The 11,413-nt window shown below is 40.1% G+C and overlaps 1 protein-coding gene across 4 annotated transcripts in view; it reads left to right on the top strand.

Annotated features, from left to right (window-relative positions):
• The first annotated feature begins 2,834 nt into the window (after positions 1 to 2,834).
• The window catches only part of ZNF292 (zinc finger protein 292), an 83,006-nt gene continuing 74,427 nt past the window's right edge, over positions 2,835 to 11,413 (top strand). Inside the window, exons 1-2 of one of the 4 annotated variants that reach the window (XM_079146926.1) lie at positions 2,835 to 3,547; positions 3,738 to 3,934. In XM_079146926.1, coding sequence (XP_079003052.1) covers positions 3,767 to 3,934 — 168 coding nt within the window. In that variant the 5' untranslated portion in view covers positions 2,835 to 3,547; positions 3,738 to 3,766. Of the gene's footprint in view, positions 3,548 to 3,737; positions 3,935 to 9,523; positions 9,569 to 11,413 lie in introns of those variants that run through there. The other 3 variants (XM_079146929.1, XM_079146928.1, XM_079146927.1) reach the window with 3 other exon arrangements.

The raw sequence follows: 11,413 nt of genomic DNA, 5'->3' as shown, positions 1-11,413 counted from the left end.
TCCGCGGCGCTGGGTGGAAGAGCCGCGGTTGCAACGACCCGGCTGGCCGAGGGCGCGATAAGAGAGCTCGCGCTGCTGCGGGGCTGTGATGCGCTCCGCCGCGGCCCGAGGAACCAAGGTTGGCATCAGGGGGTGGGGAAGCGCAGACAAAGTCAGCCGAGCAGGGTTGAGCGACTTGGTGACCCCTCTGAACTCAGTCTTGTGGCCTCATGCTTCTCTGTACCCGGGGTCCAGGGTGAAGGCCGAGAATGGAAGAAACAGCGCCCGGAGAGTGGCGCGCGTTCTCCGCCAGCCCTCGGCTTCATTTTCTCTTGGCGTGCTGGTGCAAGTGCCGGGCTGCCAGTTTCTCTGGGTTGCGGTAGAAAGGACCTGCCTGGCCTCAGCCCCGAGGGATGCGTAGTCTCCAAATGCGCGATTGCTGTGTACTTGGAGCGGCCCGCGGGGCTCTGCGGCGCCTGCTTGTAGCAGGCGCAAACCAGCTCCCTTCCTGTCCTTAGGCCCTGCTGTTTGAAGAATTCTAGAAAAAAGTGCATCAGCATGTGCAGTATGGGGGGCGGCTTGGCGAACTAGTGAAGGGCGGCCCGGAAGCAGGCACATCTGTCCCCTCCTCCAAATGTCTCCCCAGTTTTATTGATCGCAGAGGTGAGGGTACTGGTCGGTATCTGTCTCCCAGATTTACCCTCAAGTCGAGTCTGTTGAAAGTGAAGGCCCACATGATTATGCCACGCCCACAGCGGTCGCGCGGTGTTCAAAATGGGCGGGTAATCTCTACGCAATTACTTCTCTGGAGACCAGGACTGTCTTTTGGCCCAGGGGCTTATCCTGGTTTTTTGGAAAGTTTTGGAAAGGGCCGTTGATTTTCCCCAGGAACTTAGTAAGAGGGTGTGTGTGTGTGTGTGTGTGTGTGTGTGTGTGTGTGTGTGTGTGTGTGTGTGTGTGTGTTTGGTATTTAAAGAAAAAATGGACGGAGGCATAGCAAGTCTTGTATACTTGTTGATACATCTTTTCTATGGAAAACGAGACTTCTGAGGTTTCCAAGAGGATTTGCCTGTCAAGAGATAGTATTTCCAATCCTTCTCATTTAATTAAAAATAAAAACCCCACTTCTCCAGAGACTCGTTGCTGGATTTCTAGTCCAACCAGATAGCACTTCATTCAGTCAGAGTACTTTGATGTTCTCAATTAAATTTATAAGCATTTTCACAAAAGAACTCATTATATAGTGTATATTGCCATTGCAGGTCACTATTCCATGAAACTCAAGACAGTAATAGTTATTATTCACCTCTAATTTTCCCAAACTGAATACTGCCTGTGCATATTTAATCAGTGAGTGAGTATTATTGACACCATTCACATCCAATCCTTATATTTCCTGGAGGTGCTAATTTTTTTTTACATGTGTGTAAACAGGGAAGGAATAGAGGAACAGAGAGGTAGAGTTCACAGGTATCAAATAAAAGTGAAGGATATAACAGTCCATTCTGATGGACATGTATCTATAATAGTGCTTAGAATTAATTTGCTTATCAAGTCTCCTTAATTTTAGGGTTATCATGGGCTAGAGGGTATTTGTTTGTTTTTCCCCACCTCAATGCTAGCATTTGAGTCCAGTGTCTTGCACATGTACTCTACCATGGAGGTACACTGGCAGCCCTAATTCTTTTAAAAATAAAAAAAACATTATTTGGGTATATTTCTCTCTGGATATTTCTCTCCCCTACTCCCTTTTTCTTCTTGCCATAGATTAGGTACAATTCTATATATCAAGGGTAATTAGCCATTACACTTGAAGTGCAAACGCACTTTGCTAACCTTTGATACCTTAGGTCTCCTTGGATTTACTGGTATATTTGGTTAATCTCATATATCTCATTTCTCACTGGAATTCTAAGATAATAAACTGATGAAACTTTATTTGGATGTCTAAAATACTTGGAAAAGTGAGCTGCAAGTATTAAAAATCATTAGCTGCAGGCTGAGGATGCAGCTCAGTGGTAATGCACATGGCACCAGGCTTTGGATTCTACCCGCAGCAGGGAAAAAAAAAAAAAAAAAAAAAAAAAAAAAAAATTTAGTCACCTTTAGTGTTGCTTTATCAGTTCTGATACTATTATATCCTTCTCCTTAGCCTTTAAATGTACTCCCCAGTGTCCAACACAAGTAAACATTTAAAAATTCCATCTTAATAAGTAATACTGATAGTGTTTTTCATAAGATTTAGTTGTGCCTGCTCACCTTATATAATGCCATTTTTAAAACATGACCATCACAGACACATTATAAAACACTCATCGTGGACAACATACTATATAGAACATCAACAATCTCTTGAAAAGCACACTGCACACAGTAGGTATTCTTTTTATTTCAGATGCTGGTACTAAACAAAACAGAACCTAAGAGTGAAAAGACTAGGTACTTCATCTGCATCATTGTTTCTGAATTTCTGAATTCAGATGTAAGAAAGGCCTCTTGTTTAAGGCTGATATTAACAAAACAGTAGTTTTATTATGAACTTTAAGATTAAGCACTTGCTTTGAGGGGGGTACTGCAGACTGAACACAGAACCTCACACATGCTAGGCAAGCACACTACCACTGAGCTGTTTCTCCAGTCCATCTTCTACTCCTTTAATGTCAAGAATTTCATACTTTCAAGATTGTAAGTTAAATATGGTTCAGAATGCCATCTCTATTTGTAGCACAAGGGGGAAAATGCTGCTATTTATAATAATTCTTGACAACCTTGTTCTTTTAGCATCAATTTTCTCTCCTCCATTATGATTTTAATGGAGTCCTTGTTGCTGTTTTTTTTTTTTTTTTTTTTTCTTTGACCTACTTTCAAGAGCTTTCATATGTACTCTGCTCCCAGTGTTGGTGATTTCTGTAGTGAGGAGTCTTAAATCACCGAGAAACAGATTAGTTGGTTACATAGTTTTAAAATGTTTCTGTGGTTTAAAAATCACCTGGTTACAACGTTCATAACTTAAGTCTGTTTAAATTGTTTCAAAACTCTGCTCTTCGTGAGTTTGCTCCTTCTCCAGCACAGGGATTAAACCTCATTCTGCTTTGATCCAACTGTTATTTTTCTTTGTTGCCTCCACCCCGCTAGAGAATGTGTTTCCAGGGGAGAAGTGTTCTTGGGCAGGAAGAGGAGAGTCAAGTGGGACCAGAACTGCTACCTCACGCATTGGATCCCTCCTCCTCCCCGCCTGTTGGGAAGTCAATTTTGACAGTTCCTAATCCGGCTTTGACTCTCACGCTTGTGGTCCATGGGTGGGCTTTACGTTCTCCCTCTTCTCTTGACTCTGGCCTGCCTACCGGCCAACCGCAAATGGCTGCATACCCAGAGCTCTCCTCCTGCCGTACTCTTGGAGGACTGGGGCATACGATCGTAGTAGACTTCGGGGGCTGAGAAGAGCCACGCCAGGACCCGGACTCGGCAGCCCCTCCCCAGGCTTTTTCCCGTCGCGGCGTCCACGTGACCAACAGCAGGCCTGACCGGCCCGCCCCTTTCGGCCGCTGCAGCCCACTTCCCGCTTGGGGTAAGTAAACCGCACCGCCTCAACCCCGCCCTTCTCCTGTCCCCTAGCCTTCACCTCCCTCCGGCTCTCTCGCGCCACTCTCCCCGCCCCCCATGCTCTCTGCCGGGCCCTTTGTACGTGCTCGGCGGCGTGCGAGCGCGCCCGGCACGTGACCCCGCCGAACGTGGCATTGTGTTATCACGTGACCCAGGTGCGTACGCGACGGAGCGGGGTGTGAAGATGGCGGACGAAGAGGCCGAGCAGGAGAGGTTGAGTTGCGGTGGAGGCGGCTGCGTCGCGGAATTGCAGCGCCTGGGCGAGCGGCTCCAGGAGCTGGAGCGACAGCTGCGGGAGAGTCGGGTACCGGCCGTGGAAGCGGCCACTGAGTACTGTCAGCAGCTGTGCCAGGTGAGGGCGCCCGGGGTCCCCTCCCCCTTTACCCAGCTAGAGGGGGAAGAGGGCGAGCAAGCACCAGGCGGCCGAGTGGTGGTGGTCGCTGCCTTGGCATCGTCGGCACCGCCGCCGGGGCGGGAGCGATGAGTACGAGGAAGGCGCCTTTGTGTGACTGCCGTAGTGGCGGTTGTTGTTGTCTGCACCTCCCGGCTGGGGGAAGGGAGTTGTGGTCAGGGCGGAAAATTCCCCCTCCTCTTCCCCTCCCCGAACTCGGGACTGCGCGGTCCCCGCAGCCGAGATGTAGAGCGCGAGGACGGGAGAGGGTAAGAGGGGAATGGAGGCCAGCTTCTCTTCCTCTTCTTATTGTGCACTGGGGATTACCGTGCTCTGCGCCTCTTCTTCCCAGTCCGGGGCCTCCGCCCCCCCGGTTTGAGTCCTTTGCTTTCGCCTGCTTTTATCCGTCCTGCCCCCGGCCCGCACCCGGGCCGCGTCCAGTCTGTCGCGGGCCTTTGTTGTTCGAGTTTTGCCTTGCGACTTAAGGGGTCTTTGTTGATGTTCTGTGGGGCAGTCCCTGCCGACCCCTTCTAGCTGCGCGAGGCGTTCGGAAAGCGAGGTGGTGGCGGCGGACGTTGTCCACTCCAGTCTTTTTTTGCTTGGTGCACTGCTTCCATGATAAAGGTGGAGAAGAGTTGTCTGTGCACACCTATCCCGGAGTCGGTTGCCCCTTTAGAGCGCCTCTTCCAGAGCCTCTCTTGCTTTCTTCTTTCGAGGAGTACGATTCTCTCCCCTCTGTACCCCCACCCATCTTGCATTTCTCGGAGTCTTCCCTCTTGGCCTCTTGGTGAAGGGGCAGAGGACTGAGGTTCATGTGGATCTTTGCTTTGGTCAGTTTCAGATCTTTGCTTCCTTTCTTGCCCAAGGACCCTGCTTACCAGTGAATGCGTTCTAACTAGGATTTGGAATGTTAACAATACTGTTTGCTCATGACAGAATTTGGAGAGTTTGGTTCTACATTTGTACTTATCATCAGCCCTCCAGTTACATTTGAAATTCCAGGGTGCTGCATCTGATTATGGTGAAGATTTTGGTTGGATTGTATAATTGAGGAGGGAAAAGATAGTTTTTACCGGCCACATTTAGTTAACTTGAGATTATGTTCTTACGGAGAATTTGTCTTGGAAATATTGAGCTTAAGTTCAAACAATAGTGGACCATTTTAGCATTTCAGAGTAGATTACATTTTCACCTATTCTTAAACCTCCAAATTCTGAAATCTTTTCTTTCAGAAAAAGAATAAGATAAGGAATACTTGATCCTTACAAAAGAATCTCAATTGCAGTAGGCATTTTATTGTCACTACTTATTTGATAGCTGTTTGTTATTGAAAAGGAACTTTGAGAGATCAAGTGGTGGCTTGTTTTGGAGTATATGCAATCAGAAAGTTCTCCACTTAAGGTAACAGGTCTGAAGTAGATATTCTGCCATTCCTTTGAATCCTCCTTTTGTGGGGTAATTGGGGGATACAGGGAATTGAACCTAGGAGTGCTCTACGACTGAACAACATACCCAGTCCTTTTTAATTTTTTTTTATTTCTCCCTAAATTGCTGAGGCTGGCCTTGAAGTATCCTCCTGCCTCAGCCTCCTGAATTACAGGGATTCCTTTGAATCTTAGTTTTAAGAATCATTTAAAATTGCCAGTTTCTCTGTCTTGGAAGCAGCCACTTAATCTTATTTGGTCTTTAGGTTATAAAGATTTATTTCAAATATAAAAAGTTATAAGATAGCTACAGTAGAAAGTCTTTTGTAAGTATGGCCACCTTTTTAACCAGTGAAAAGTACTTAAGTTTAGCTTTGCTTGAAAATATTTCCTCCTAATACTGCCCAATGATGATTTTAAGGCTAATTACTGTAAATACTCTTGACCAAAAGTATTTATAAGCAGTATTAATAATTCTGGGAAAAGGGGATCTCACGAAGGCTGCACTTTTTGAAGGCGTGTGACAAGATAAAATCATACCTTAAAATTATTTTCCAATGAGACAGTTTTTAAAAATTGGTATGAAAGTAACTTCTGGTATTAATTTTGTTAAGTGATTAGTCTTAGCACACGTAAATTGTTTTTATTGACTGGTGCTGACAAGACAAAATAGTAATGAAATAAACCATGAGTGGATTTCAAAAATTATAAAATGTTATGCACTTCAATCCCACAATAATTCAAATGCACCTACACATGATTATTATTTTAAAAGGGTGTATTTGATTTTGATTCCTTCTACAGCATTTGCTAGATTTAAAAAACATAACCTATTTTAGTAATCCTGTAGAAAGGAAGGTAACATGAAACAGTTTCTTTAAAATTGTATCTTGATAGCAAGTTGAGCAAAGTAGTGGTTAACAATTATATAATTGATTGGAGCAATCTAAATATAGTGTTAGAAATATTAGAAACTAAAGATTATGTCTTCATTTCTAACCTTGAGATTATCATTAACTTTTTTTTGTTTTTCCTATAAAACGGATATTCACATGCTTCAAGAAGGCAAAAATGAACGAACTTCTGTCAGCGTTAATGGGCTTCCAGAGTTAATATTCTGTCATTGTTGATGCTTGATGATTATGTAATCCTCCCTGTTGGATTTATTTAAAACAAATGAATTGAGAGCTGGAGATGTAGTTTAGCAGTAAAGCACTTGCCTCCAATGAGTGAGTCTCTGGGTTTGATACAACGTACTTCTTCAGTACATGTGTATATTATTCAATGATCAAATCAAGGTAATTAGCATATTCAGCTCAAAACATTCTATTCTTTGTGGTAAGACCATTCAAAATTCCCTCTTCTAGCTATTTTGAAGTATACATTTTTGTTAACTATGTTACCCTACCATGTGCCAAAGATCTTATTCCTTCTAATTGTAACTTTGTATCATTGACTAATCTCCTTTCATCCCACTCCTTCTTGCCTTCCCTAGTCTCTGGTAGCCACAGCCTTTGTATATTTCACTTATGAGTGAGATCATGCAGTATTTGTTTTTCTGTTGGACTTATTTCACTCAACCGAATGTCCTCCAGTTGTTGCAAATGACAGATTCATTCTTTTTCATGGCCGAAGAGTATTCCATTGTGTATGTTATATATTCCATATGTCCTTTATCCATTCATCAATTGATGAACATTTAGGTTGATTCTTTATCTTCGCTATTGTGAATAGTGCTACCTGAAATATGGAAGCACTGATACCTCTTCCATACGCTGCTTTCATTTCCTTTGGATGTATACTGAGTAGTGGGATTGCTGGGTCATATGTAATTCTGTTTTTAACTTTGTCTCTTTGATCACAGCCATTAACTAGGGTGAGGAGATATTTTATTGTGTTTGTTTTCTTTCCTTTTTGGTGTTGGGGATTCATCTCAAGGCCTTTCCCATGCTCTACCACTGAGCTATGCCCAGCCTCCTTATTGTGGTTTTGATTTGCATTTCCCTAATGATTAGTGAAGTTGAGCATTTTTTTCATATACCTGTTGGCCATGTGTAGTCTTCTGAGAAAATTCTGTTCTGTTGCAGTCTTTTGTCCATTTTTAAATCACTACTTTCTTTCTTTTTATTTATTTATTTTTTGCTATGAAGTTGTGTTCCTTCTGTATTCTGGATATCAATTCCTTCTTTGTCAGACTTATAGTTCATACATATTTTCTCTCCTTTTCAGTAGGTTGTCTCTTTACTCTGTTGTTTCCTTTTCTGTGCAGGAACTTTATAGTTTGGTAATTTCAGATTATAATCCCATTTGTCTAACTTTGCTTTTGTTTTCTGTACTGTTGAGGTCGTATTCCAAAAGTCCTTTGCCTGGTTCAATGTAATGTAGTATTTCCCTGTGTTTTCTTCGAGGAAATTCATAGTTTCAGGTTTTGTACTTAAGTTTTTAATTGATTTTTGAGTTTTGTATATAGTAGGACGTGGAGGACCAGTTTCTTTTTCCTGTAGATGGGCATCTAATTTTCCTGGTGTCATTTATTGAAGTAACTGTTCTTTCACCAGTGTATGTTTTTGGCACCTTTGTTGAAGATCAGTCGGCTATAAATGTGTGAATTACAAATGAATTAGTTTATATTCTGTATTTTTACTTCGGCAAAAGGAGAGTTGGAGAAAATACTGAAACAAAAATAGAAGTTGCTTTTGATCCTTAGTTTGTCGATTTTCTCTCTTTTTGAATGATATAGGATAGTATCAGAGTTCTTGAATTCTGAAAAGTAGAATAGAAATGAAAGGCATTAACTTTTTAAATTGTTAATTGTTGTTTTGCTCTTTATATTGAGTTGCTTCCTGGAAACCCCAGTTTTGTTTATTTTGATGAACATTTGCATAAAACTTAAGTGGAAGGTAGAGCAGCACCTGTGAGAATACCTGTCATAAATTTCATTTCCTTTTAAACATTTGCTTTAATATGGATACCACAGGTAACTTTTAATTTTCTTAACATTGAATACATGATATCCAGAATTAATTTCTTGCATTTGTTTCAGAATTGTTGCTATATTTACTGTATATAAAAATTGGTTATAAAAACCTCTTGAACTATTGTATTATGCTGGGCTAGTATTTACTTATTCAGCATTTTTGTCAAGTACCTATTATATATGGACCAGGCATGATCATGGTCACTGGCTTCAAGGAGCTTACCGTCTCTGAAAGAAGAGAAGACAAATAATTGTAAAATGTAATTTGTATCTTTTATCTCTGAGTATAGTACAGTGGAAATGTATTAATTTGGGAGTTTAGATAGAAATATTCCAACAGCAGAGCTGTTCTGAAAGGATTTTTAAATAATGACTCATTGAAAAAATTAAGCCATTGTAATAGTTGAACAATGCTTTGTTGGGGTGTGATGTTTGCTGACACTGTTATATTCTGGGCAGGATGACTGGTCGATTGTGACTATTACTGGTCATTTATCTGTTTTTGTTTGTTTTAACAGTGCCTGGGATCATACCTGGGTCTTTGGCATGCTAGGCAAGCGTTCTGTCATGGAGCTACTCCCTCGCCTAGCCTGACACTTGTTTTAAAGGGTTGAACTACAGTAGTGGAAATGTGTGTCATATATAAATATAAATAGTTTCTTATATATTTATAATTTCTTAGTTCATATATAACCAGTGCTTCTCAATTTGACTTCCAATTTTCTCTTTCAGGACATTTGGAAATGCAGATTCAGTTTTTTGGTTATTGCAGTGACCAGGGGTATGGTAACAGGCATAGTGCTCTCAAGTGTGGATGCTAAATTTTTTGAAGTGACCAGGACATTCCAGTCTGTTGGAAATTTATCCCTCTGCCTAAATATCCTCAGTGCCCTTTTGAAAAATACTGAGTAGAAAGAAAAGTAATATATTCAAGAGGTTATTTTTTAGTTATGCTTTTTTCATATTAGTATACCTAAACTTCAGAAATATCAATTTGGAAAGGTACAGATAAATGAATAATTCATACTGAGCATGAGAAGGCAAGAAATTGTTTATTTTTAAAGCAGAATTATGAGCAGTTACTTAACTATTAAATCATTACTTTTAAGAAAGCATTTATATGCAGTGACCTAGGTTTATATGTTACAGGGGATATAAGATACAGGAGACTCCACTAGGATGTAAATTAATAAGGTAAGATTTAAATATTACTTCATGATGACGGTTGACATGATGTCAAAAAGCAGTGTATTGTTAACTAACATTTGCTTTATTTTAAATTCTCTTACTTTTTAAAAAAAAAAATTTGAGAAAAGGTCTCATTGTTTTGTCCATGCTGGTCTCATTAAACTCCTGAACTCAAACCCTCTTCCTACTTCAGGCTCCCACACTGCTGGGAGTATAAGTGTGTCCCCCATGTATAGTCATGCACTGCACAATACACTCTGTGTAAAGTGGTATATACCACATTGTGATGAATTTCTTGTCATGTATTCCTGGTGATATTTGACTATACATTAAAATTGTTAAAATTTAGATGCAAAGAAAGGGAGGGTGTACAATGAAAACTCGATCTTCTACTCCAGACCTCCAGTCTCCTTCCACAAAGACAACCCTCTTACAGTTTTTGTACATCTTTTCAGAAATATTTTGCTCATTTTGTTTATTTTTGCTATCCTGGGAATTACCACTGAGCTACATCCCCAATTCCATCTTGCTGGGTTTTGTTTGTTTTATTTTTTGGTTATTTGTTTTTTCTCACGTTTTCAAGATCATCCAGTAGCTGTTCATGTAACTCTTGTGGCTTTCTGTTCTACAGCTGCATGATAGTTGTGGTCTATGGTTGTGTCTGATTAATTATTGGTGAATATTTAGGAGAACAAACTAATTTTATGTACAGTCATTTCAATAAAGAGTTCAAAATAGGTAGTAAGCACTTCAGCCTGGGATATCAGGGAATATTTTATTTAGGAGGTAAGATATGTTTAATAACCTTTATTAAACATTGTTAGTGACTTATTAGTATTAAGAAATAAAAATCGAAATTCTCAGGTGAGCTACTATTTAAATTACTTGAACATTTCTTTGTTTCATCAGTTTGATGCAAGCTGATTCTTGTATTTAGCTGCACATTTTACTTAGCTGTAATTATAGGGGCAAAGTATTTGAAACTGCTTAAGCATTTTCCTTAAGAAATTAAACTCTTGACTATTTGAGGCTATCTTAGGTTAATTTGTAGGACACATCAAATCAAAAGAAAAGATGACTTGCTTGTTAATTAGTGATAATTACTTTAGGTATTGAGGGAGTAATAAGTCATTTAAACTTTAGAAGTTTAGATAATACTCATGGGAAATAATTTTTTAAATGTTCATAATTAGTATGATTGCATGTTAGAGATATTAAATTCCACTTTCCAGAATATGTTTAAACCAGTTTTAGCAAAAGAGAAAAATTTACCTTTCCTGCATGTTATTTTTGGTCCTAAATAAAATTGAGTGAAAAGAAGATACATTCTGCAGTTGCCTTTCTTAATGTTATTCATTCATTCATTCATTCATTCTTTTGATGGTGCTGAAGATCATATTCAAGGCTTTATACATGTTGGGCAAGCACCCTGTCACTAAGATACAACCCCAGATCCTCATAACATTTATTTATAACCTCCGGAACAGGTTTTTTGAAAAAATTGTTTTGTCGTAATTGTGCTACTGGGCATTGAAGCAGATCCTTGTTCATCTTAGGCAAGTGTTCTACCACTGAGTTACCCACCCCCAGTCCCATTCTTGATTTTCTTGAGATTCTGTCAAGCATTAGAGATGATTTTTCTCAACTCCCACAGGATAATTCTATTTATTAAAAAAAATACCCAATTTCAAAGTATTCTCTTACATTTATAAAATGGAAAGTTTGCTTTCATTCATGTTTTTGTCACATGTGCCATGAATCTTTAAACCACTTGTTTTTCAATAGTGCCTCTTGATTCATAGTTTCCTTTTTGGCATTGAGAGTTGCATGGTAAACCTCTGAATAAAAATG

Source organism: Sciurus vulgaris (genome assembly GCF_902686455.1).
Source record: "Sciurus vulgaris genome assembly, chromosome: 7".
In the NCBI taxonomy this organism is placed as follows: domain Eukaryota; kingdom Metazoa; phylum Chordata; class Mammalia; order Rodentia; family Sciuridae; genus Sciurus; species Sciurus vulgaris.
This window is presented reverse-complemented; position numbering and strand designations above follow the sequence as displayed.